The following is a 24,338-nucleotide window of genomic DNA, read 5'->3' on the forward strand; positions in this document are numbered from 1 at the left end:
TAGTAATTTAAAGTATTTTTTATTTAAGTACTTTCCACCACTGCTAGTCAGTCATCAAAAACAATGACATTCACTTTATTCAATTTGGCATTTAGGCTAACGTTTAGGCTAACGTTTAGGCTAACGTTTAGGCTAACGTTGAGGCTAACGTTGAGGCTAACGTTTAGGCTAACGTTGAGGCTAACGTTTAGGCTAACGTCAGTTATATTTATTTGCATATGCATTTGAAACAATGGCTACTTCAAAATGATTCCAATAGACACAGTGAGAATTCAAATGGTAAAAATATGAAACCTTACAAGTGTATTGTACTGTATAATTGTTGTATTGTATGCAATACAATATGTTAACTTGACAGTATGAAACAACTTGGAAAGTTGACAGTGACGAATATGAAAATGATATTCTCTTACAACAGACTTAACATACTGTAATGAACTGTAATGAACGGGAATGACATTTACTCTCACGGGTGACCAATAAGAGCTAGCTGAAAGACGCAGCCTTAATAAGTCATGCCTCCTGAACAGAACCTAAGGGTTATATTAAAAAAGACCCAGCTGCTAGGTCAACCCAGCGTGAGAGTAAAAATACCCAACTGAAGGTCAAATGAACCCATGTTTGGTTAATCCCAACAACCCAACCTGTTGGTCAAAATAACCCTAGGTGTTCTGTCCACTATTTAACCAGTGCTGAGTTACCAAATAACCCAAATAGGGTTGTTTTTAGCACATCGTTTTTTGGAGCCTAGTGAATATAACCCAGGACTCCCAGACTTCTGTCTACTGCTGCACCCCAGATTGTCCAGCACCCCCAGACCTTATCTCTGTCTGTGTCTGTGTCTGTGTGTGTGTGTGTGACCCTAGCTAACCACCTCTATTTCACCTCTACTTCACGCCACACCCCAGTTTGTCCAGAACCCTCAGGCCTTTCTCCAGGTAGTCAGCCCGGCTCAGCCAGAAGGACTCCTTGTCCTTCATGATGTTGGCCAGCACCGCTCCACCCATAAACACCATATGTTTACGGCTTGGGGGGTCCTCAATGCGGATCTTAAACTTCTGCAGAGAGGAAGGGAGGGAGGACAGGTAGGGGAGAGGGTAGAAAAATATACGGTAAACTAAGATAAAAGGAACATATAACACCATCTCTATCATTACACAGGTTTACTTATTGTACTGTGAGTGTGGGTGTGTGTGGGTACTGTATGTGTGTGTGTGTCCATACATGTGTGTGTGCATGTGCATGCATGTGTGCGTTTCCTTGCATGTGTGTGTGTGCTTACAGAAAGTTTCTCAGTGTCCCCCTGCAGCACCTTCTCCAGGTACAGCTGTTTGATCTCCCTCTCCAGTCTGGAGGGAAGGCCGGGGTACATAGTGGTGCCTCCTGACAGAACAATGTGCTTGTACAAGTCAGACCTTAAGGAAAAACGATATGAGAGAAACGATATGGTAGAAGACAAAAAGTATGCATGTACAGTTGAAGTCGGAAGTTTACATACTCCTTAGCCAAATACAATTAAACTCAGTTTTTCCCAATTCCTGACATTTAATCCCAGTAAAAATACCCCGCCTTAGTTCAGTTAGGAACACCACTTTATTTTAAGAATGTGAAATGTCAAAATAATAGAAGAGAGAATTATTTATTTCAGATTTGACTTCATTCATCACATTCCCAGTGGGTCAGAAGTTTACATACACTCAATTAGTATTTGGTAGCATTGCCTTTAAATTGTTTAACTTGGGTCAAACATTTCAAATAGCCTCCACGATAAGTTGGGTGAATTCTGGCCCATTCCTCCTGACATAGCTGGTGTAACTGAGTCAGGTTTGTCGGCCTCCTTGGTCGCACACGCTTTTTCAGTTCTGCTCACAAATGTTCTATAGGATTGAGGTCAGGGCTTTGTGATGGCCACTCCAATTCCTTGACTTTGTTGTCCTTAAGCCATTTTGCCTCGACTTTGGAAGTATGCTTGGGGTCATTGTCCATTTGGAAGACCCATTTGCGACCAAGCTTTAACTTCATGACTGAGGTCTTGAGATGTTGCTTCAATATATCCACATACTTTTCTTTCCTCATGATGCCATCTATTTTGTGAAGTGCACCAGTCCCTCCTGCAGCAAAGCACCCCCACAACATGATTCTGCCACCCCCGTTCTTCATGGTTGGGATGGTGTTTTTCGGCTTGCAAGCCTCCCCCTTTTCCCTCCAAACATAACGATGGTCATTACGGCCAAACAGTAAAAATTTTGTTTCATCAGACCAGAGGACATTTCTCCAAAAAGTACGATCTTTGTCCCCATGTGCAGTTGCAAACCGTAGTCTGTCTTTTTTATGTCGGTTTTGGAGCAGTGGATTCTTCCTTGCTGAGCGACCTATCAGGTTATGTTGATATAGGACTCGTTTTTACTGTGGATATCGATACTTTTGTAAGTTTCCTCCAGCATCTTCACAAGGTCCTTTGCTGTTGTTCTGGGATTGATTTTCACTTTTCGCACCAAAGTACATTCATCTCTAGGAGACAGAACATGTCTCCTTCCTGAGCGGTATGACAGCTGCGTGGTCCCATGGTGTTTATACTTGTGTACTATTGTTTGTACAGATGAACGTGCTACCTTCAGGCATTTGGAAATTGCTCCCAAGGATGACCCAAACTTCTGGAGGTCTACAATTTATTTTCTGAGGTCTTAGCTGATTTCTTTTGATTTTCCCATGATGTCAAGCAAAGAGGCACGGAGTTTGAAGGTAAGCCTTGAAATACATCCACAGGTACACCTCCAATTGACTCACATGATGTCAATTAGCCTATCAGAATCTTCTAAAGCCATGACATAATTTTCTGGAATTTTCCAAGCTGTTTAAAGGCACAGTCAACTTAGTGTATGTAAACTTCTGACCCACTGGAATTGTGATACAGTGAATTATAAGTGAAATAATCTGTCTGTAAACAATTGTTGGAAAAATTACTTGTGTCATGCACAAAGTAGATGTCCTAACCGACTTGTCAAAACTATAGTTTGTTAACAAGACATTTGTGGAGTGGTTGAAAAATGATTTTTAATGACTCCAACCGAAGTGTATGTAAACTTCCAACTTCAACTGTATGTTTGCATACAGTTTTAATTGTAATTTAATAAGTCAACTATAGGTTTATAATACCATAGCTTCATATATTTAGTACAGCTACCAAACAAAATAGCTTGGGCTCTATTGGTAATATCCACATATATAGAACAACTATGTAACACTTGCACAGATCTCTAACTCTAGCACGGCCCACTATGTAATGTTCTGTAGGACCTGGCGCTATAGGCTGGCCTCCTCCACTTGTATGGCATTAAAAACAAACAATAGAGAAGTTGGCTACAGCACCACACAGTACAGGATGAGGCTACAGTATCAGTTAAACCATGTGGAGACCAACAGCAGGAGGGTGTATATCTGACCTGAGATCTATGTCAGCAGCCTGGATGGTGTTGAACAGCAGCTCAGCCACGCCTGCACCCTCTACGTTGATGAGGTGGGGCTGGAAGAGGGCCTCCGGTGCTCCGAACCGCTCCCCTCCCACCATCACCTGACGACCGTCAGGCAGCTGTAGCATAGAGCGAGTTAAATAAATAAATGATGTGGTTCTCGGTAGCTCAGTTGGTAGAGCATGGTGCTTGCAACGTCAGTATATTGGGTTCAATTCCCGGGACCACTAATACATTGAAAATGTGCATGACTGTTTGGATAAAGTGTCTGCTTAATGATCTATTATTATATTACTTACAAATTCACACCTCTATTCTCTGATGGGTTTAATTTTATGTCATGATTGATATACAGTGCAGAAGCATTAGGTAGGAGATTCATATAGGTTAGCCTGGGAGTTTTGCAACATTGCTATAAACAGATTGCCACCCAGGCTAAGAGACCATTCATAAATAATAATGAACATTCTCTCTGATTGACATGAGAGGAGAGGCGTTTTCTACAGTACCATGTATGACTCCACCAGCACGGTTGTCTCTGTAGCCAGTCTCTGCTCCTGCTCGATGTTGTATCCCACGTAGCACAGCTTCTCCTTCAGCATGCGGACCGTCTCAAAGTCAGCCGAGTGGTTAAAGGCATAGCCACGCAGCAACAGCAACTGAGAGGGATCATAGGTGAAGAAACAGCTTCTCTCGAGCCATAAATAACTAAAAACTAATTCAACGGTCAATTTTTAAGAAGTGTGCATTGTTTATGATTGACACAAGGGATATAAAGGCATAGTTTGGTTCATAATGTGACGGGGTAGTAATATATGTAGAAACACACCTTGATGAGGTAGCGCGTGATGTCACGTCCAGCGATGTCCAGCCTGCGTGTGAGGTGGGGTAGAGAGTAGCCCTCGTACACAGGACATATATGGGTCACCCCGTCCCCTGAATCCACAACCACGCCTGTCAACAAACCTAGAGACAGGACAAGGCAGGACACACAGGGTCACATAACAGACCGTATGAAAGTGACTGTGGGTTTGAATCAGCTCCTTACAAGACTGTGAGCCCGCTGAGGTAAAGTCTTGGCATTTATACTACAGTATATCGTTATATATTACAGGGAGAGCCATGTCTGTGGGTCTAGTCTCCCCTTACCCTGGGCATAGAGAGTGAGCACGGCCTGGATGGCGACGTAGATGCCGTGGAACTGGTAGGTCTCAAACATGACCTCAGCAATCTTCTCACGGTTCTTAGTGGGGTTCATGGGCGGTTCCGTCAGAAGCACCTTGGAATCAAATGAAACTTAATTGATCCGCAACATTACAACACATACAGAAGGCAGGTGGACTGTAAAAAGTGTTTTCTAAACAAACCATTTTCCTAATAGTCCACTAAAATACTGCAAGTTTAACAGACTAAATGGATTTCATACCCATGTCTCTCCTTCAGAAATGTGATTTTATCTCAATCCCAGTAACCTGCCTAAAAAGTTTATTAAAGGAAAAAGGACAAATAAAAGAATGGTGACCTTGCAGTCTGGGGGGCTGATGTCCAGGCGCTCGGGGCCGAAGGTGTAGTCCCACAGGTGTAGCATGTCTTCCCAGGAGCGCACCATGCCGTTGTCCATGGGGTAGGACACCTCCAGCATGGAGCGACACTCACTGGCCTCGTCACCCACCATTAGGTCCTATAGGTTAGGGGTTAGAGGTTGGATGTCAGGCCCAGGGTTGGGGGGTCAAAAAGGGAGTTGGTTTGGATACATTTGATCATACAGAAATATACATACAGACATGGCAATTTTAAGATATTAGGCTAGCTCTCAAACATGATTGTCAGAGAGGGGATTGACAGTATTTGGAGATGGCTAATATTCAACTGATGCTTTCACAATCATACACAGCACAGTAAAGAGCAGAGGACACTTCTGTGGCTCTGTCAGTGTTTAGGCTAGAGATCAACTGTCATTGCTCCGTTGACCTCACCTTAATCTCGATGTTTCCAACTTTGGTGTTTGACCGGATGATGGGCCGACCCACCAAGGCAGGGAAGATATGCTCTGGGAAGTTGGAGCCAGCGAAGCCACACTTGACAAACTGCATGGGAACCAATATGAAAGAAACATGATGCTATTGCATACTTTCAACAGTCTTTCAATAGTATTTCAATAGTATTTCAATACACTTTCTGTAGTCCTTAAATACACATTCAACACACTTTCAATATGAGGGGTGAGGGACAGTTCGAGCTACTGAAAAAGTCCTTGTTTTTGTGCATTGAGCGGAAACCAAAATTGAACCACAGATAATGTCACTTCTCTTGTGATGAACTTCTGCTAAATACTTTCAGTTCAACATTAATAGTGGACATGTCAAACTGTATCAAGTCAGCAACAACACTGTAAAAATGCATCTTGAAATAGTAAATTATACATTTTATTGGGATATTTCTGTCTGTTTACAACACCATTTATTGAAATGCCCTAACTTGTCTATGTAGCCAAGACACATTCCATAGCCTGAAGGTGTACAATACATTCCAGGCACCAGCCACAAGTGGAGGTGGGGTACGCTAGCCTACAGTCATCAGTTAACATGTAGCTCGTGATTCTAGTGTGCTTTTGCGGGACAGGAAGTTTAAAGGGGCTTCCAATAGCCATTGATATGGTGCGAGTGAACTCAAGAAGCATGGGGAATGGAGAATTGTTTCAATTCTTTGCTTGTGTTCCTTCTTCCCGTTCAATAACAGCTCACTCCACGACATCAACACGATGTATGGCAGTGTGTGTGGATAAGAGAAGGAGTCTGTGACAAGTCCAGACAGACGCGCACCCATATTAGACCCACACCCTTACCTAGCGCGCAAAGAGAGCAGCTTGCTTCATAGGCTTCTACGACACCATACCGTTTACTGTGACAGACACTGTTATCTCCTTTACGAATAAAATGTTGCAGCTTTGTAGCAGGGTGCTTAGAAAACAACTTAATTTGTGCTGTTGTTATCAACACAAATACACGTGATTAAGATATAGTCTATTACTTATTGCAAATTGTTAAATTCCAATACATATTACTACTCTCATAATTTATTCCCAAATCCTAAATACACATTCAGTATTATAATTTTTTTTTACTCCATGGGGTAGTGATAAAAAAGCATTTTTTTTAACAACGTTAAATCGACACTCACTCACCCCTGTGCCATTGTCACAGACGACAACCTTTCTGCCCTCACTATCCATGGTCCACTGATGCTGCTGGAGAGGAGAGGATCTCAATCTGTTCCCTCCAGCCGGGGCTCTCAGGTGGGCTAATCCAATTAAGCAACACGTTTTGATTGCTTTGAAAACATGCGGAAAATATTAATGCAAAATGCATATAGGAGCTACAGCAGCTGTATTCTTCTTCCTTCCGTAATTTGAAATGTGGGCGGGGTCAAAATAACAGGGAGAGGGGGGCGACGCCGACCTTGCGTACAGGAAGGCTAGTGTTGTCAAAATAACTCTTATTAGTTCAATTATACACTGTCTGATTCACACTTCACTTTCTTTCTTCAATAAAAAAATGTCTGAGAATTATGTAGTTTGTCGTAATCCTTTAGAAACCAGCACATTTTTTGTATTTAGTATTTTATTAGGATTCCAATTAGCAGCAGCAGCTACACTTCCTGGAGTCCAACCAGAGTTATAACAATACATCATAATAAAACAATACATCATACAAGACACTGTGCTTTATACAAATGTATATTGCTCCAATATTACACATTTACAATTTAAAATGTACAATATCACAATGTGTGTCTGATTGTAGAGTATATGTGTGTGTGTGTGTGTGTGTGTGTGTGTGTGTGTGTGTGTGTGTGTGTGTGTGTGTGTGTGTGTGTGTGTGTGTGTGTGTGTGTGTGTCTTCACAGTCCATGCTGTTTTTTAATATCTGTTTTTAAGTAACATTTTACTGGTCGCTTGAGTTACTTGATGTGGAAGAGAGTTCCATGTAGTCATGGCTCTACATAGTACTATGCGTCCCCTAGCCTGTGTTCTGGACTTGGGGACTGTGAAGAAGTCTTGTGGGGTATGAGCTGTGTGCTAGTTGTTTGGACAGACAGCTCAGTGCTGACAACACATCAATACCTCTCACAAAGACATGTAGTGATGCAGTCAACCTCTCCTCTACAGTACTTTGAGTCAGGAGAGATTGACATGCATGTTGTTGATATTAGCCCTCTGTGTACATTGAAGGGCCAGCTGGGCTGCTCTGTTCTGGGCCAACTATAATTTCTCTATGTCCTTCTTTGCAGTACTTGATCAAATAACTGGGCTGTAGTCCAGGTGTGATAAAACTAGGACTTGATTGGTTGATTGTGATGTCAAGAAAGCAGAGTTGTGCTTGGTCAGGGACAGACCTCTCCCCATCTTGGCAACCGTTGCATCAATATGTTTTCACCATGTCAGTCTACAATCTAGGGTTACACCAAGCAGTTTAGTCTCCTCATTTGCCACATTATTCATTCTAAGATTTAGATAAGGTTTAGAGTTCAGCAAATTATTTGTCAGAAAACACAATGCATATGAGCCCCCCTCCCGAACAAACTAACAATATGGTTCCATCCTGGAAACTCTTGTGGACTCGTTGTTCACAGACTTCAGCAGGTTTGGATAAAAATACTTTCATTTATTCCAAATGCATACATCAGACACATTTATACAAAATACTTATTTTTCTATGAATGAATCCCATGACAATGTATTGTATGGTGATATTTATATGGGTAGGCCTATATGGGGTGGCAGGTAGTCTAGTGGTTAGACCAGGGGTGGGCAACTCCAGTCCTCGAGGGCTTCATTGGTGTCACACTTTTTCTCCATCCCTAGTAAACACAGCTGATGAATCAAATTGCGTTCTAAACTGAAGATCATGATTAAGTGATTATTGGAGTTAGTTGTGTTAGCTGGGGCTGGTGCAAAACTGTGACACCAATCAAGTCCTCGGGGACTAGAATTTCCCACTCCTGGGTTAGAGCGTTGGACTAGTAACCGAGTGGTTGAAGGATCGAATCCCTGAGCTGACAAGGTAAAAATCTGTTGTTCTGCCCCTGAACAAGGCAGTTAACCTACTGTTCCCCGGTAGGCCGTCATTGTAAATAAGAATTTGTTCTTAGCTGATTTTCCTGGTTAAATAAAAAATATATAAAGATGAAACGGTCATGTTAAACAGGTCATTCAGTCCTCAAACGTTTATAGGCACATCAATGAGTTAAGACCAAGTTGTGCTTCACTTTATCAATCTTACTTTCATTTCATTTTTATCCCACTTATTTTGTTTTGCTCTGACAGGCAATTCCTGCAAGGACATCTCTAGTGAAATCTGCACAGAGGATTCCACACTGAATGATGCCTCCAACCACAGTCTAAAAGGATACAACAGGTTTGAACTGGATAATGTTAGAATGAGGATGTTTTGGATACACATCAACATTGTTATACAGTAGTCGCATGATCATAATACAGGAAAACATTTAAACCACCATGTATAGTGATGTGTAACGTCTATATCCATGCATTACAAGATTGTCTAGAGACCATTTGTTTTAGGCTGTGTTAGCTTTAGGGACAGTTATGGTCTGCAACGGTGCCTAATGTTAGCCAAACTAGAAGATTGGGGCTGTGATGCCAATATACTTCCTTCTTAAGGCAGTGACGTGTATGAAGAGAAATGCAGACCTGTCCAATCCAATCAAGCAGTTTTGCGTCCACCAACGACTGATCATGTAGGAAACCAACAGCCTACAGAAGGCAGTGGTCATTGTAAGGGGCTAATTAAGAAATGGGATTAAAGCTAGCGCTCAATGATCGACTACTCAAAAATAGACCCCCGATGAGTTGAAACCATTAAGTATCAAAACATATAATATTATAATTCAAGCTCAGTAATTACCCTACGACTTTGTATGTTTATATTCTTTCTATAAATAACGTGCCTGAGAATTGCTGTCCTAGAATATGTTATCGCTGCTGACTGACTGACTTCTTTCTACCCACGTTGTAGTCCAAATCTACAGAACAGAGAATTGTAGTGGGTTTTTATAGCAGTCAGTAGCACAGTCATATGGTACTTAGTAACAGTTTACCTTACAGTCATGTGCGATGGTGCATTTTAAGTGCATGTGTTTGTAGATGGTCTAATCCCCAATCCCCCACCCCTCCCCATTCGTCCACTAGCAACCACATCAAGTGTCCATATCAAGTCTCTCATAGAGAACTTCCTGTCCAAGTGTCCAATCTCAAGCTACAGACATAGTAGTTCTACAGTGTCTATTGTCTCTATATATCTGTGGGGTCGGTCCTTCCTGGCTGAGAACTGATGACAGCCTCTCTCTTCAGGATTTAATTAACCAATGAGAGCCTCTCTCCTGCTGTGGTCAGTGACCCGACCCTCAGGATTCGAACTCGCTGTCGCTGCTAACGGAGTGGTCTGGGGTGGAGGTGCCAGTTCCCCGGGGGTCGGTGCTCGTGCTGCAGTCGCTGGCCTCTGGGCTGCCCGGGTGACGCGGAGAGGCGGCCAGCAGGCGGGGGAGGTGGGCGTGATGCTCCTGGGCAGAACCCTCAGGGGAGCTTCCGGAAGGCAGGTGGGTGGGGTCCTGCTGCAGTCTGAGAGAAGAGAGAAGAAAGAGAGAGGAGTATGTTTTAGTTTTTAGAGATACATGGTTGGTTTAAGTGGTACCTAACTGGTACTCTCTCTCAACGAGAGCATTCAGCCTGGTCTCAAAGGCTAGACGTAACATAGTCATTGTAAATCCGGAACAGTAAAATTAACATGTTATGTTACATTTGGTATGGTTACATAAGATAGAAGGCTATTTAAGGCAACAAAAAAAGTATGGTGGTTGGTCGGGCGTATAACGCAAACGTCTAGCAACCAAAAACCTGCGTGATTGAATATCATGACGGATAACTTTAGCATTTTAGCTAATTAGCAACTATTCAACTACTTACTACTTTTTAGCGACTACTTTTTAGCTACTCGCCATGTAACTAACCCTTCCCATAACCCTAACCTTAACCCTTTAACCTAACTCCTAACCCTTAACCACCTGGTTAACAGTAGCCACAACAAATTGGAATTTGTAACATATCACATGTTTGGCAAATTCGTAACATATCCTAAGAATTGTAATTCGTAACATATCATACAAAATGTATGATAGACATCCACAAATTAATACATATCATACGAAACATAAGGTATGATACTAATTGGAGTGTCCTGGATATCTGTTTACTATGCTACGTGTACCCCCGAGTCCAGGGTGCAGCATTGGTTATGTACTTGATGTAAAACAAAAATTAAGATGTCCACAGTCCGATATTATTATTTTTAAATGACTTATATATATATTTTTTTTCTTCATTTAATTTAATTTCTAAAATGTTCAACAAGACACAAGAAGTTAAAAGGTTTCGGCTGAGTAGAGTTCCTGTCTGTCTAACGTACATGTTCTTTGCCGATGCAGCCCTGTCTCTCTGGCGTCGGTTCTTGAACCAGTTGCCGACCTGTGTGGGCGTGAGTCCCGTGGCCTGGGCCAGGTGCCGTTTCCTGGACGGGTTTGGGTACGGGTCCTGGAGGTACCACTCTCTGAGCAGGCTGCGAGTTCTCTCCTGTGATACATAAAGGACACAATAATGGTCAGTTCCCTGCTTCATGTAACCAACAGTGTTCCTAATAAGTATATCTATCACAATGAGATACACTACCAGTCCAAAGTTTTACAACACCAACTCATTCAACGGTTTTTCTTTATTTTCAGTATTTTCTACATTGTAAAATAATAGTGAAGACATCAAAACTATGAAATAACACATATGGAATCATGTAGTAACCAAAAAGTGTTTTATATTTGATATTCTTGAAAGTAGCCACCCTTTGCCTTGATGACAGCTTTGCACACTCTTGGTATTTTCTCAACCAGCTTCATGAGGTAGTCACCTGGAATGCAGGTATGCGTTCTTAAAAGTGAATTTGTGGAATCTCTTTCCTTAATGCGTTTGAGCCAATCAGTTGTGTTGTGACAAGGTGTGTGTGTGTGGGGGGGGGGGGGGGGGGGGGTGTATACAGAAGATAGCCCTATTTGGTAAAACACCAAGTCCATATTATGACATGAACAGCTCAAATAAGCAAAGAAAAATTACAGTCCATCATTACTTTAAGACATAAAGGTCAATCAATACGGAAAATTTCAAGAACTTTGGAAGTTTCTTCAAGAGCAGTCGTAAAAACCATCAAGCGCTATGATGAAGCTGGCTTTCATGAGGACCTCCACAGGGATGGAAGACCCAGAGTTACCTCCGCTGCAGAGGATAAGTTCATTAGAGTTACCAGCCTAAGAAATTGCAGCCCAAATAAATGCTTCACAGAGTTTAAGTAAAGGACACATCTCAACATCAACTGTTCAGAGGAGACTGTATGAATCAGGCCTTCATGGTCAAATTGCTGCAAGGAAACCACTACTAAAGGACACCAATAAGAAGAAGAGACTTGCTTGGGCCAAGAAACATGAGCAATGGACATTAGACCAGTGGAAGTTTGTCCTTTGGTCTGGAGACCAGATGGGGGGGGGCTTTGCTGGTGACACTGTCTGTGATTTATTTAGAATTCAAGGCACACTTAACCAGCATGGCTACCACCGCATTCTGCAGTGATGTGCCACCCCATCTGGTTTGGGCTTAGTGGGACTATCATTTGTTTTTCAACAGGACAATGACCCAACACACCTCCAGGCTATGTAAGGGCTATTTTACCAAGAAGGAGAGTGATGGAGTGCTGCATCAGTTAACCTGGCCTCCACAATCCCCCGACCTCAACCAAATTGAGGTGGTTATGTGGGAACTCCTTCAAGACTGTTGGAAAAGCATTCCAGGTGAAGCTGGTTGAGAGAATGCCAAGAGTGTGCAAAGCTGTCATCAAGGAAAAGGGTCGCTATTTGAAGAATCTCAAATATAATATGTATTTTGATTTGTTTAACACTTTTATGGTTACTACATGATTCCATATGTATTACTACATAGTTTTGATGTCTTCACTATTATTCTACAAAGTAGAAAATAGTACAAATAAAGAAAAATCCTTGAAAGAGTAGGTGTTCTAAAACTTTTGACCGGTAGTGTATACAGTATGTTGGTGTAGTGTCTTTACTAGGCTACTCCATTGATATCAGTTAGAGAAGATCTCCTAGTCCTAAGACATTACAACCAAATAATCGTATAATTGGATGAAATAATTGGATTTAAGGGATAATAATTATAATCCACATTATCAACATGAATATGTTGCACTGTATATTGGCTCAGGATGAAAAGCTTAGTACTGATGTAACCTGGGGAGTGGGGATATCCCCTAAGCCCCCCTGACCTATATACTGTCTATAGCAACAGTGAGCGCTCAGCCTCTGCCCTTTCACCTAATGCTCAGGCACAGACTTTATCCCTTCAATCTTGTAGACAACAACCTGGGCCAGAGACTGACACACCGTGCTTATATTGTTTAACGTCCATGGACCGTCTGTGGAAATGTGACCTGCTCAAAGTGTGTATCTGTCCAGGGTTAAGTCTCGGGCTACTCAGTCAGTCATGGATCTTTACGCTGTATGTTCTGAAATGCCTATTCCCTGCCCTGAAGCAAGTGCTTTCATATGCATTTCATTGGTTTTAGTTGGTTGAAGTGCTGTCTGCTCCCCTATCATTACCAGGGATGTTCCCTATTGCCGCTGGCCAAAAGTAGTGCACTATAGAAGGAATAGGGTGCCATTTTGGAACACAGCCTAGGTGATTGCTCACTGCTGTGAGGGATGGAAACCCCAGAGTAAAATAGTGCCGCAGGTGGTCTCTGACACACACGGCTTAAGCAGACTGACTCTCTCCATGGCTGTGTCCCAAATGGAACCCTGTTGACCAGGGTCCATAGAGTTTGGGTAGAAGCAGTGCACTCTATAGGGAATATGGTGCCATTTGAGACACAGGCCATGAACTACAGCCCTAGCATACGGCAGCACAGTCCCTGTTTAACAGGCTTGTCTGGTGCTCGTTAACCCCTGGATTACTACCTGCAGGTTGAAGTAGCCTGACATCCAGACCTGTTTTGTGCTAAAATTCCACTCCTTTTACTCTGTGTCATATGAGGAGTGGATTGTTAGCACAAACAGACTGGTACCCAGGCTGAGGTGGAAAAGCAGAGGCATGACTTCCCGCCTTATGTCCTTTACATGTTGAGACTTAGATCAAAATAAAGTTTGAGAATACTTTTAAATTAAATATATATTCTTTGTGTAGCCTATTCAGGTTCACTTTCATCACATTCGTTTTGTGATTCCACACATAGATGCTGATGCATATTGATCAGTGGCAAAGCCCTCTGGCTTGAGTAGAGCAATGAGATTGTATAGACAGTCATCTATTGCTTCCCTGCACTGTAAAAAGTAACTACTTCTGATAACTCCATTTTTGTGTGGAAACCCGTATTGCAGTGTTCAAAACTGAATTAATAAAGTGACATCACCACCCATATGGGTATTTTTTAAAGTTGTAAATACTTTTGTTTTATGAACTTTTTGACACTAAATTGCATTATATATTCTGAACTATAACGATTGTAGTTACTTGAATGGAATATTTGTTGTACTGAACATAAAAATGTGGGATCCCTTCTACTTAAATGATTAACCTTCCTTACAAATTGTTTTCAAGTGTAATTGGTAAGTAGTTCTGATTAGTAATTTCCAGTGGTTGTGTCTTAATGTTTAATATTGTTTAATGTATTTGATGACTTGTCATTTTAACCTGCCTTAGCAGGCATTGTCGATCACAGTGCTCATTCCTCTAGCAGTAAACGGGAAGAGCTGTAAGCATTACAAGATGCTGCATTAGCCTCTGTCATCAAGAGTGGTGCATATTAACTTGTTGATGGTGGAAATGGCATCTGTCATTATTGAACGTCAATTTGTCTGACTGTTTTGATATCCGTTCATCATGATCAATTGCACCTCAGAACAACAAACTGCTTCATACTATTTTAGAAAGAAATCGACTTTTTTTCTTTAAACATTTATACAACATTGTGTAAAAGTCCACAATATTTGAATTACCCACAATCCTGTAAAAACAGAGCCATGTTCAATATTGAGTATTCATAACTTGCAAAAACAAAATAATTCTATATCAGCACAACACAGATAAATGAAGTGTTTTTTATGCAAATATCAACTACACCGTTGTTATTTTAAGTAAAGACGTAAAACATAATAAAACAAATTCGTTTCTATTTATAAATAGCCTACGTGATGTATAATCTTTCGTGAACAGACTACCTAAAGTTAACAGCTGACCAAATTACGGCCCATTTTAGTTCTGGGTTAACCGAGATTAAGTGATTTACTATTTCTAACCTTGCAGGGTGGCATTGACCCTAGAGTTTGCGTTAAGAGCGATCAGGGCTGGAGAAACTTAGATAACCCTGGTCCATGTCATTTAGACTTAATATGCCAACGCTCCATAATGGGACCTTCTGAATTCATTTCAAATGGTTCATTGTAAGAATGTAAAAAAAAAAAGGTTTTACAAATTAGCATTCAGTGAGTCAGCCCAGTATACCCAAGTATTGCATGGTTACATGGTTACAGATATGAGTTCAATATAAGTAGCTACATATATATATTATTCTCTAATATATAGCCAGGTGGTGCGTAAAATGGACCATGGAAAGGTGCGTCACTATAGTTATGGAAGGTAAAGTGCCTAACTACTATTGGTGCGAAAGAATATTACTTACAGCTTGGTGTCTCACCTTAAAGCAGTGCGTCTTCTGCTCGCCGTCCCAAATGGTGCGAGGCAGGGGGAACTTCTTGCGGATGCGGTACTTCTCCACGGGTCCCAGGGCACGGCCTCGGAGCCGCTCCGCCTCGCGGTAGTGCGCATCCAGCCACAGATCTTGGAGCTTGGCGTGAGACTCTCGCGTAAAGCGGTGGCTCTGGAGGATCTGGTAAAGTGCCTCGAAGTTTCCTCCGTGGAAGGCAACCAGCGCCCTGGCGCGCATCACTGACTCGTGGCGGTTGAGAGCCTCCCCCGCGGAGCCAGGGACAGCGGCAGGCAGGGACCATAAGAACCGCCCAAGGCGCTCGATGTCGCCGGTCTCCTCGAGGTTCTCGCACACCCGAGCCACTTGCTCCGGGGTGAACATAGGCAGAGGAAACATATTTCGTTGTTCTCAGACTTTGTCAACAAACAAAATAGTCTAAATTTGCTAAATGGACATGGCCAATGGTCATATCATTCCAGCTGCCTGGTGCGTGTTCAAATAAAGAGACCGTAGCCCGCGATGAAGCAAAACCCGCTGGAAGTGTTTTACGCACCACGGTCACCGTGCGCCGACAGAGTGATGTGAAAGTTCAGTTGAGTCAAATATAGGCCTAGTTTAGCAGTGGAAAAAGACACCAAACTAAATCTGATTGGTAGCGAGTTGCTTATATAAGTTGTGTCTCCTCTTTTCCCGGTATTGGCGAGCTATGCTATATGTGAGAAGATTCGTGGCGGGGTCATGCGCTTCCAGGAGTTCGGGCCGTTCTAGTAGGCTAAAGAATGAACGCCAAGAGTCAACCGGTATTTATAGCTAGATGCAATTAGCATCGTTGTAGTTGTTTTGAGACGGATTATGCGCCTCGGAGGTCATTAGCCACTTAGAGGGTGGTGTGTGTGTGTGTGTGTGGGGGGGGGGGGGGGGGGGGGCAGCCTGATCAGATTGTTTGGCTTAGTCGAGGGATACACTCACTGTCAGGCTGATTGGTAAGCTAACAACAAGGATATTTAATTGGTCTGATCTGCATAACCTGCAGGCCGGGCGAAATCCATTTCAGGCCAGGGGACAGGGAGGGAGGAAGAGGGGAAGAGAAGAGAGCAGGAAAATGTGGGTAAACAAGATTTACCCATTAGGCCGGGTTTAATCACCCACTGGAAAGAATTTAATCACCCAAATATAATGAAGTGATGAATAATCAATAACATTTCTGTGACCAATAGCATACTTTATATTGGAATAGTAAATGTGTCATAACTTTTGTGCTTAAAATCGTTTGAAAAAATCAGGATAAGACGAATGTATAGTTTAAGTGTTGGGTGAATTCAGCAAGAGTGGGACATCATGTCAACTGGGACAGCTTAATCCTGACGCGTTTAATTCTTGGTCTGATAAGAGAAAATAAAAACTATTCTTACTAACCCTTGCAGAGAACACACATGATCAAAATCAAATCACATCATTGGTGTGACATCATAGAGGGACAGAGCACGCGTTAAATAGGAAGCTCACTCCGTGAAGGACACAGTACACTTTTTGTTTTATTTTGATGTTAAGGTTATAAAACTGTAATAAATAATGCCCTGTGCAAAATTGTGATGTCAAATGTGCATACTATGAACTGGTGCATCAAAATATATTTTAAAAAGTTGCTAACATCATTTCAATTGTGTAATTCAGTCATTTGTGTTGTTGTACTATATCCTGTTCGTTTTGTCTTTCTGTTATTAGACTGTTATTTGAGTGAATTCAGAAAAATGTCCATCTTCTGTAACCTCTTCAGACATCTATCCAACATATTTAACCAGAATGTCATACACGCATTAAATCCTCAGATGCTTCCTAATCACAAAAAAATGAAATTGTCATTGGGGTACCATTGGGACTATAATAAGGGTGTCCTAGTTTATCCAATCTGCTGTCCCAGTCTACCACATGATTTTGGCTCAGAGTGCACAAACGGGTGTGTCATGCCTCCTGTGAACATTTTTTTTGTGTGTGTGTGTGTGTGTGTGATTAGGAAACACCTTAAACATTTCAGAAATGTATCAGGTGTTGGGCTAATATGTTGGATAGATGATGAAAGAGTTTACAGAAGACAGAAATGCCAAACGTGTCCCACTTATTCCAAATTCACCCTACAGAAAGTTTGGCGACTGACTATTTTAGGTCTTTGGTAAATTGTGCATATTTCAGACATACCTAACAGTGATACTTGCAAGCGCAGTGTGCGGGTTTCTCTTTTCTTTTAGATAGGCCTAAACCAAACGGAATTTATGCTGCAGTTGTTTTCAGATGTTTTTTTTATTATTAAGTTTTGAATCTGCTTTAAAAAATTAAGGCAACAAGAATATAGGTAATATTATTAGTAGACGCAACTTTCGATGTTTTTGAGTAACAATTGTTTGAATAAATTGTTCACACAAATAAAGTAAGTCCAGGGAATTAATAATAGTCATAAAAATGTTTTCGATTTTTAAAAATTGATTTCTTTCGGTTACTGATCCAACGCTCTAACCACTAGGCTACCTATCGGATTTACTGATAATATGATTAAATATGAGTTGATATCACACCAATATTTAGTAAACCCAACATGAGTGTTCACGTGCTAGTCGGAAGTCAGATTTTTCCGATTTACTAACGGGATGAACGCTTTGACTAGCATGTGAACAAGTTATTATTCCACCAGCAGTAGCCTACCTGGAGGTAGAACTGCAAGCATTGCATGATGCTGAATTTGCCCGTCATTAAAAATGGTCAAGGTGGGAATGGGTGGTCTCGCCATTGAACATCAATTTGTCAACGGTTTTGATATCCGGTCATCATAATCCAACATAGCACAACAAGCTGCTCAATACGAATATAGAAATATAGCCTACTTTTCTTTCTTCCAAAATGCACACAACATTGTGTAAAAAAACAATTGGACCCACAATCCTCCAAAAAACAGGCAAATTGTTGCAATATCTTAAAATTGTTAAGTTGAGAGAAATATTATTATTATTATTAATATTTACAAAATGTATTAACATTTAGTAAATTAAATCACATACTTTTCTATCTTTTTGGTTGTCCTCATAAAATATATATTTTTGGGGTCAAATTAAATAAACAAATCATTGAAATGACCTGATCTCATTTTTATTATGTAGGCCTATATGTTGGTTGTTGTTTTTTGTTGTTGATTGTTTCAATTGACCTCATAATTGTCTTTTACAGTGTTGGTGGATGGATGCACCCTGGCTCAGAAAATGTAGGGGCTATAGACGACAGACAGCTATAATATACCCTCCGTATTTAATAAGGATTGGATATGAGCGCCAGAGATACCGCGCGTTAGGCTTGCATGTAAACCTGTATCACATGCGTGGAGGCTGCGTCCATTTACCGCGTCGACATTTCCGAGGCGGCTGCATGCTCTCAACGCACCTGACAACTAATCGCATGTTAATTGAAGTGGACACTGTTATACCGTAATCTCCCCATCCCGGTTGGTCCCCGGGTCAGGATTGGAAAAAACACCAGTCTCTCGAGGCAGGATGATGGGGATCCACGACAGTTACACGAGGGCACGGTATTACATGATCCTGCCCCATGGGTTCAATACCTCTCTGATCTTATAGTATTAATCAGTGTTTAGGGGACAATAAATCCGGTTTAGAATAAGCATATGTCTATGAATGCGGTACAACAAACACACATGAAAGGCTATGATATGTGTATAGGCTATGGGGAATTGATATGTCAAATTAGCCCATTAGGTTATAGCCAGTTGCTTTTCTATTTCATTCAACAGATCTGGGTCTTTATGCACATTGCAGTTTAATTTATTGCTGTTTTGTTTAGGGAGTGATGTCAATGGGTTTGTGTACAATGGTGGCTAGCATAGCCACAGGATGTAGGGGTGATAAAAAATAAAATATCTGACAAAACATATCCCCCCAAACTACTATGATAGCTAGCCTATATGTTGGTGGAGGTGGGTTGGGATCAGTTTAGGAAGATACACATTTAAAAATACATCTAGCTATTCTTGAATTGGAATTCCAATAATTCTACTTAATTGATTGAATTGAAATGGGATTGACCCCAACCTTGCCCAGTACATTCCGAGTCTAGAGTGCCACATGCTTGCCAATCCACCACCACCAAACCGAGTTTATGGGCTTTGTATGCATATATGTTTTAAAATAGAGGTTGTACTCAAATTAAGAGGTCATGGTTTAGAATAAGGTAAATGGATTTAGTCTTGTCTAATAATCTGTCTACACGACACAAATATGGGTTTACTTATCAGACAATGCTGGCTTAGCTGGGGACATTCAGGGTGATGATTGATTATAGAATTAAGTCAACAGACAAGATATCCAGACTTTATTAAGTCATCAGACAAGTAATTCAGACTTTATGCAAAATGTAAGTGTAATAGCTGAGTTAGTAAGTAACTATGTTATTGTATTAGAAGGTTTTTGGTTTTCTTATTTTGTTTTATTGCTTACTCTTTTGTACACCTCTGAAAATAACTAGTCCAATTGAATCAATCAGTCGTGATTTATAAAGCCCTTTTAACATCAGCAAATGTCAAAGTGCTTATACAGAAACCCAGCCAAAAAACCTCAAACAGCAAGCAATGCAGAAGCTGTAGAAGGAAAAACTCCCTAGAAAGGCAGGAACCTAGGAAGAAACCTAGAGAGGAATCAGGCTCTGAGGGTTGGCCAGTGCCCTTCTAGCTGTGCCGGGAGGCAATTGTAAGAGTACAAGGCCATTTAGGCAAGATTGGGTATTTGACCAGCAGGGTCAAATAATAATCACAGTGGTTGGTGAGGGTGCAACAGGTCAGCACCTCAGGAGTAAATGTCAGTTAGGTTTTCATAGCCAAGCATTCAGAGGTTGAGACAGCAGGTGCAGTAGAGAGAGAGAGGGAGAGAGAGAGGGAGAGAGAGGAAGAGTCAAAAACAGCAGGTCTGGGACAAGGAAAAAAATATGGAATTAATCATTACATAAAAGCAGTGATATTTTAAAGAAAAAAAAGACAAAAATGTAACTTCATATACATTATCTCCAGCACCACCCCAACATCAACATATGTGAAAACTGTGCATTTCTATGTTTTGTAGTAAAAAAGATAGAGGAAGATACACTTACATTCTCAAAAGTATGTGGACACCTGCTTGACGAACATCTCATTCCGAAATCATGGGCATTAATATGGAGTTGGTCCCCCCTTTGCTGCTATAACAGCCTCCATTCTTCTGGGAAGGATTTCCACTATAAGTTGGAACATTACTGCGGGGACTTGTTTCCATTCAGCCCAAAAGCATTAGTGAGGTCGGGCAATGATGTTGGGCGATTAGGCCTGGTCGCAGTTGATGTTCAAATTCATCCCAAAGGTGTTCGATGTGGTTGAGGTCAGGGCTCTGTGCAGTCCATTTCAACAAACCATTTCAATATGGAACTTGCTTTGTGCACAGTGACATTGTCATGCTGAAACAGGAAAGGACCTTCCCCAAACTGTTGCCACAAAGTTGGACGCACAGAATCTTTTAGAATGTCATTGTATGCTGTAGCTGGAACTAAGAGGCCTAGCCCGAACCATGAAAAACAGCCCCAGACCATTATTCCTCTGCCACCAAACTTTACAGTTGGCACTATGCCAACTGACGTGAGACTACCAGACGAGCTAAATGCCATTTATGCTCGCTTCAAGGCAAGCAACACTGAAGCATGCACCAGAGCACCAGCTGTTCTAGATGACTGTGTGATAACGCTCTCTGTAACCAATGTGAGCAAGACCTTTAAACAGGTCAACATTCACAAAGTCGTGGGGCCAGACGGATTACCAGGATGTGTACTCAAAGCATGCGCAGACCAACTGGTGTGTGTCTTCACTGACATTTTCAAACTCTCCCTGAACGAGCCTGTAATACATACATGTTTCAAGCAGACCACCATAGTCCCTGTGCCCAAGGCAGCGAAGGTAACCTGCATAAATGAGTACCGCCTCGTAGTACTCACATCGGTAGCCATGAAGTGCTTTGAAAGGCTGGTCATGGCTCACATCAACAGCATCCTCCCGGGATACCCTAGACCCACTCAAATGTGCATATTGCCCCAACAGATCCACAGATGACGCAATCTCAATCACACTCCACACTGCCCTTTGCCACCTGGACAAAAGGAACACCTATGTGAGAATGCTGTTCAATACCAAATTGCCCACGAAGCTCATCACTAAGCTAAGGACCCTGGGTTTAAACACTTCCCTCTGCAACTGAATTCTGGACTTCCTGACAGGCTGCCCCCAGATGGTAAGGGTAGGCAACAACACGTCTGCCAGGCTGATCCTCAACACTGGGGCCCCTCAGGGGTGTGTACTTAGTCCCCTCCTGTACTCACTGGCAGCTTCATTAAATAGTACCCGCAAAACACCAGTCTCAACGTCAACAGTGAAGAGGCGACTCCGGGATGCTGGCCTTCTAGGCAGAGTTGCAAAGAAAAAGCCATATTTCAGACTGGCCAATAAAAATAAAAGATTAAGATGGGCAAAAGAACGCAGACACTGGACAGAGGAACTCTGCCTAGAAGGCCAGCATCCCAGAGTCGCCTCTTCAATATTGACGTTGAGACAGGTGTCCTGCAGGTACTATTTAATAAAGCTGCCAGTTGAGGACTTTGGAGGCGTCTGTTTCTCAAACTAGACACTAATGTACTTGTGCTCTTGCTCAGTTGTGCCCCGGTTGTGCGCCTCCCACTTCTCTTTCTATTCTGGTTAAGGCCAGTTTGCACTATTCTGTGAGGGGAGTAGTGCATAGCATTGTACGAGATCTTCAGTTTCTTGGCAATTTCTCGCATGAAATAGCCTTAATTTCTCAGAACAAGAATAGACTGATGAGTTTCAGAAGAAAGTTATTTGTTTCTGGCCATTTTGAGCCTGTAATCGAACCCGCAAATGCTGATGCTCCAGATACTCAACTAGTCTAAAGGCCAGTTGTATTGCTTCTTTAATCAGGACAACAGTTTTCAGCTGTGCTAACATAATTGCAAAAGGGTTTTCTCATGATCAATTAGCCTTTTAAAATGATAAACTTGGATTAGCTAACACAACATGCCATTGGAACACAGGAGTGATGGTTGCTGATAATGGGCCTCTGTACGCCTATGTAGATATTCCATAAACAATCTGCCGTTTCCAGCTACAATAGTCATTTACAACATTAACAATGTCTTCACTGTATTTCTGATCAATTTGACGTTATTTTAATGGACAAAAAACTTGCTTTTCTTTCAAAAACAAGGACACTTCTAAGTGACCCCAAACTTTGAACAGTAGTATATATCATAGGCGGTGTCAGAGGAAAGCCCATAAAATTGTCAGAGACTCCAGTCGCCCAAGACAGAGACTGTTTTCTCTGCTACCACACAGCAAGCGGTAGAGAGCCAAGTCTAGGTCCAAAAGGCTCCTTAACAGCTTCTACCCCCAAGCCATAAGACTCCTGAACAATTCATCGAAAAATCTGCCGGACTACTTACATTACTTACTTTTAATAATTTTTTACTCTAGTTTATTTGGTAAATATTTTCTTAACTCTCCTTGAACTGCACTGTTGGTTAAGGGCTTGTAAGTAAGCATTTCATGGTAAGGTCTACACTGTATGTACAGGGACATTGTTATTTTAAATGTTTATACAGTATGGCCATATAAAAATATCCAGTTTAACTTTAATATCAACCAAAATATTAAGGTTTTAAAAAGTAAAAAACCGATTTGTGACAAATATAGTATTTTTCAAATGAAGTCAGCAGAAACAGCAAGTAGCCTAACTCAAGGAAAGAGTACAGATTCCCAGAGGGCAGCGGATGATAACCTGGCAATATGTTATATCCTAAAAGTAGATTAGATTATCAGGGCAGTGGGGTGCAGTGTGTGCGTGTGTGTCAGGGGGGATTGTACTGTGTGTGTGTGTGTTCAAGTGGCACACAGCCGGTATTTAGAGGAACAGAGAGAGGGAGAAAGATGAACCGGGGGAAGATCATACCATTAATCTGACCCTGTTAGGTCTCAGACACTTCCCTCCACTGCCACACACACCCCTCTAACCCCCTCACTGAACCCCAACCAACCCCCAATCTATTAAACACTGAGAGCAGACTGAGGGAGCTGAAATCTGATAAACCACTCCCAAGACATTAGAATGGGATGAATCATAAAATGAAGACGGGATGAGCGGATGATGGTGTGTGTGTGTGTGCGTCAGTCAGTATCAGGGTGTTTAAACTGTATTGATTTACTGAATACTATACATTCTTAGAGGCATTGTTTTGATATGATACAGACAATAGCGTGCTGATCGAGCCCGCCAATGTTAACCTAATCAAATTGTTCATATTCTTAACTTAATTATCAGCATTGCACTCTTTGACCTATATAGTGTATGTATTGATATGTAGGCTAAGTGTGCTTTTACAATTTTTCTATGTAGTTCTGTCCTTGTCTATTAATGTTCTGTGTTATGTCATGTTTCATGTTTTCTGTGGACCCCAGGAAGAGTAGCTGCTGCTTTTGCAACAGCTAATCCTAATAAAATACCAAATACCAAGCTGTGCAAGCTAAGTTTCCAAGCTGAATCAAACATATTGGGGCTGAAGAGTGGTCATCAACCTTGTAACAACATTTATCCATTTGAAGTGTCAGGAAACAGGTGGTAAACACTTGGGGCTGGATTCAATCTGTATTGCAGAAGTTCAGCAGTATGACGAGCTTGAGCCGACATATGCAACGTTTACTGTGTATGCAGTCTCCGTGAATGCGGGAACATTGCCCTTACATTTCAATCACGCTGTAACTCTGATATTCAGCGCTAGGGATTGAATCGAGCCCTTGGTCTTAGTAAGAGCATGTACTGCGGCTTCACCAACTCTCCAGTGTGTTTTGTTCAGCTTGTAAACTTGCAAGAGTGCAATATTGACTATAAAGGCAAGAAAGTTAACAACGGGATGGTTTAGCTACATGGCCGAAAAAAATGATCTCATAAGT

At 41.6% G+C, this 24,338-nt stretch overlaps 2 protein-coding genes across 3 annotated transcripts; both read right to left on the reverse strand.

Annotated features, from left to right (window-relative positions):
- Positions 1-6,902, reverse strand: LOC109906408 (actin-related protein 2-like). Its single transcript, XM_020504086.2, has 9 exons — positions 6,655-6,902; positions 5,447-5,557; positions 4,993-5,151; positions 4,620-4,749; positions 4,300-4,436; positions 3,980-4,129; positions 3,444-3,589; positions 1,283-1,415; positions 1-1,058 (listed from the first exon to the last, which is right to left on the reverse strand). The coding sequence occupies exons 1-9, from the start codon at positions 6,700-6,702 to the stop codon at positions 888-890; spliced, it is 1,185 nt and encodes a 394-aa protein (XP_020359675.1). The 5' UTR covers positions 6,703-6,902; the 3' UTR covers positions 1-887.
- A 176-nt stretch (positions 6,903-7,078) lies between these two features.
- On the reverse strand, positions 7,079-16,085 carry six7 (SIX homeobox 7). 2 transcript variants are annotated; one of them, XM_031791889.1, is made up of 3 exons: positions 15,281-16,085; positions 10,955-11,118; positions 7,079-10,110 (listed from the first exon to the last, which is right to left on the reverse strand). In XM_031791889.1, exons 1-3 carry the CDS (start codon positions 15,701-15,703, stop codon positions 9,897-9,899), a joined length of 801 nt encoding a protein of 266 aa, XP_031647749.1. In that variant the 5' UTR covers positions 15,704-16,085; the 3' UTR covers positions 7,079-9,896. The 2 variants fall into 2 exon arrangements, with proteins under 2 accessions (XP_031647749.1, XP_020359390.1); XM_020503801.2 differs by having other exon boundaries at positions 15,296-16,061.
- Between the last annotated feature and the right edge of the window lie 8,253 nt (positions 16,086-24,338).

This window comes from Oncorhynchus kisutch, linkage group LG16 (assembly GCF_002021735.2).
Source record: "Oncorhynchus kisutch isolate 150728-3 linkage group LG16, Okis_V2, whole genome shotgun sequence".
In the NCBI taxonomy this organism is placed as follows: Eukaryota; Metazoa; Chordata; class Actinopteri; order Salmoniformes; family Salmonidae; genus Oncorhynchus; species Oncorhynchus kisutch.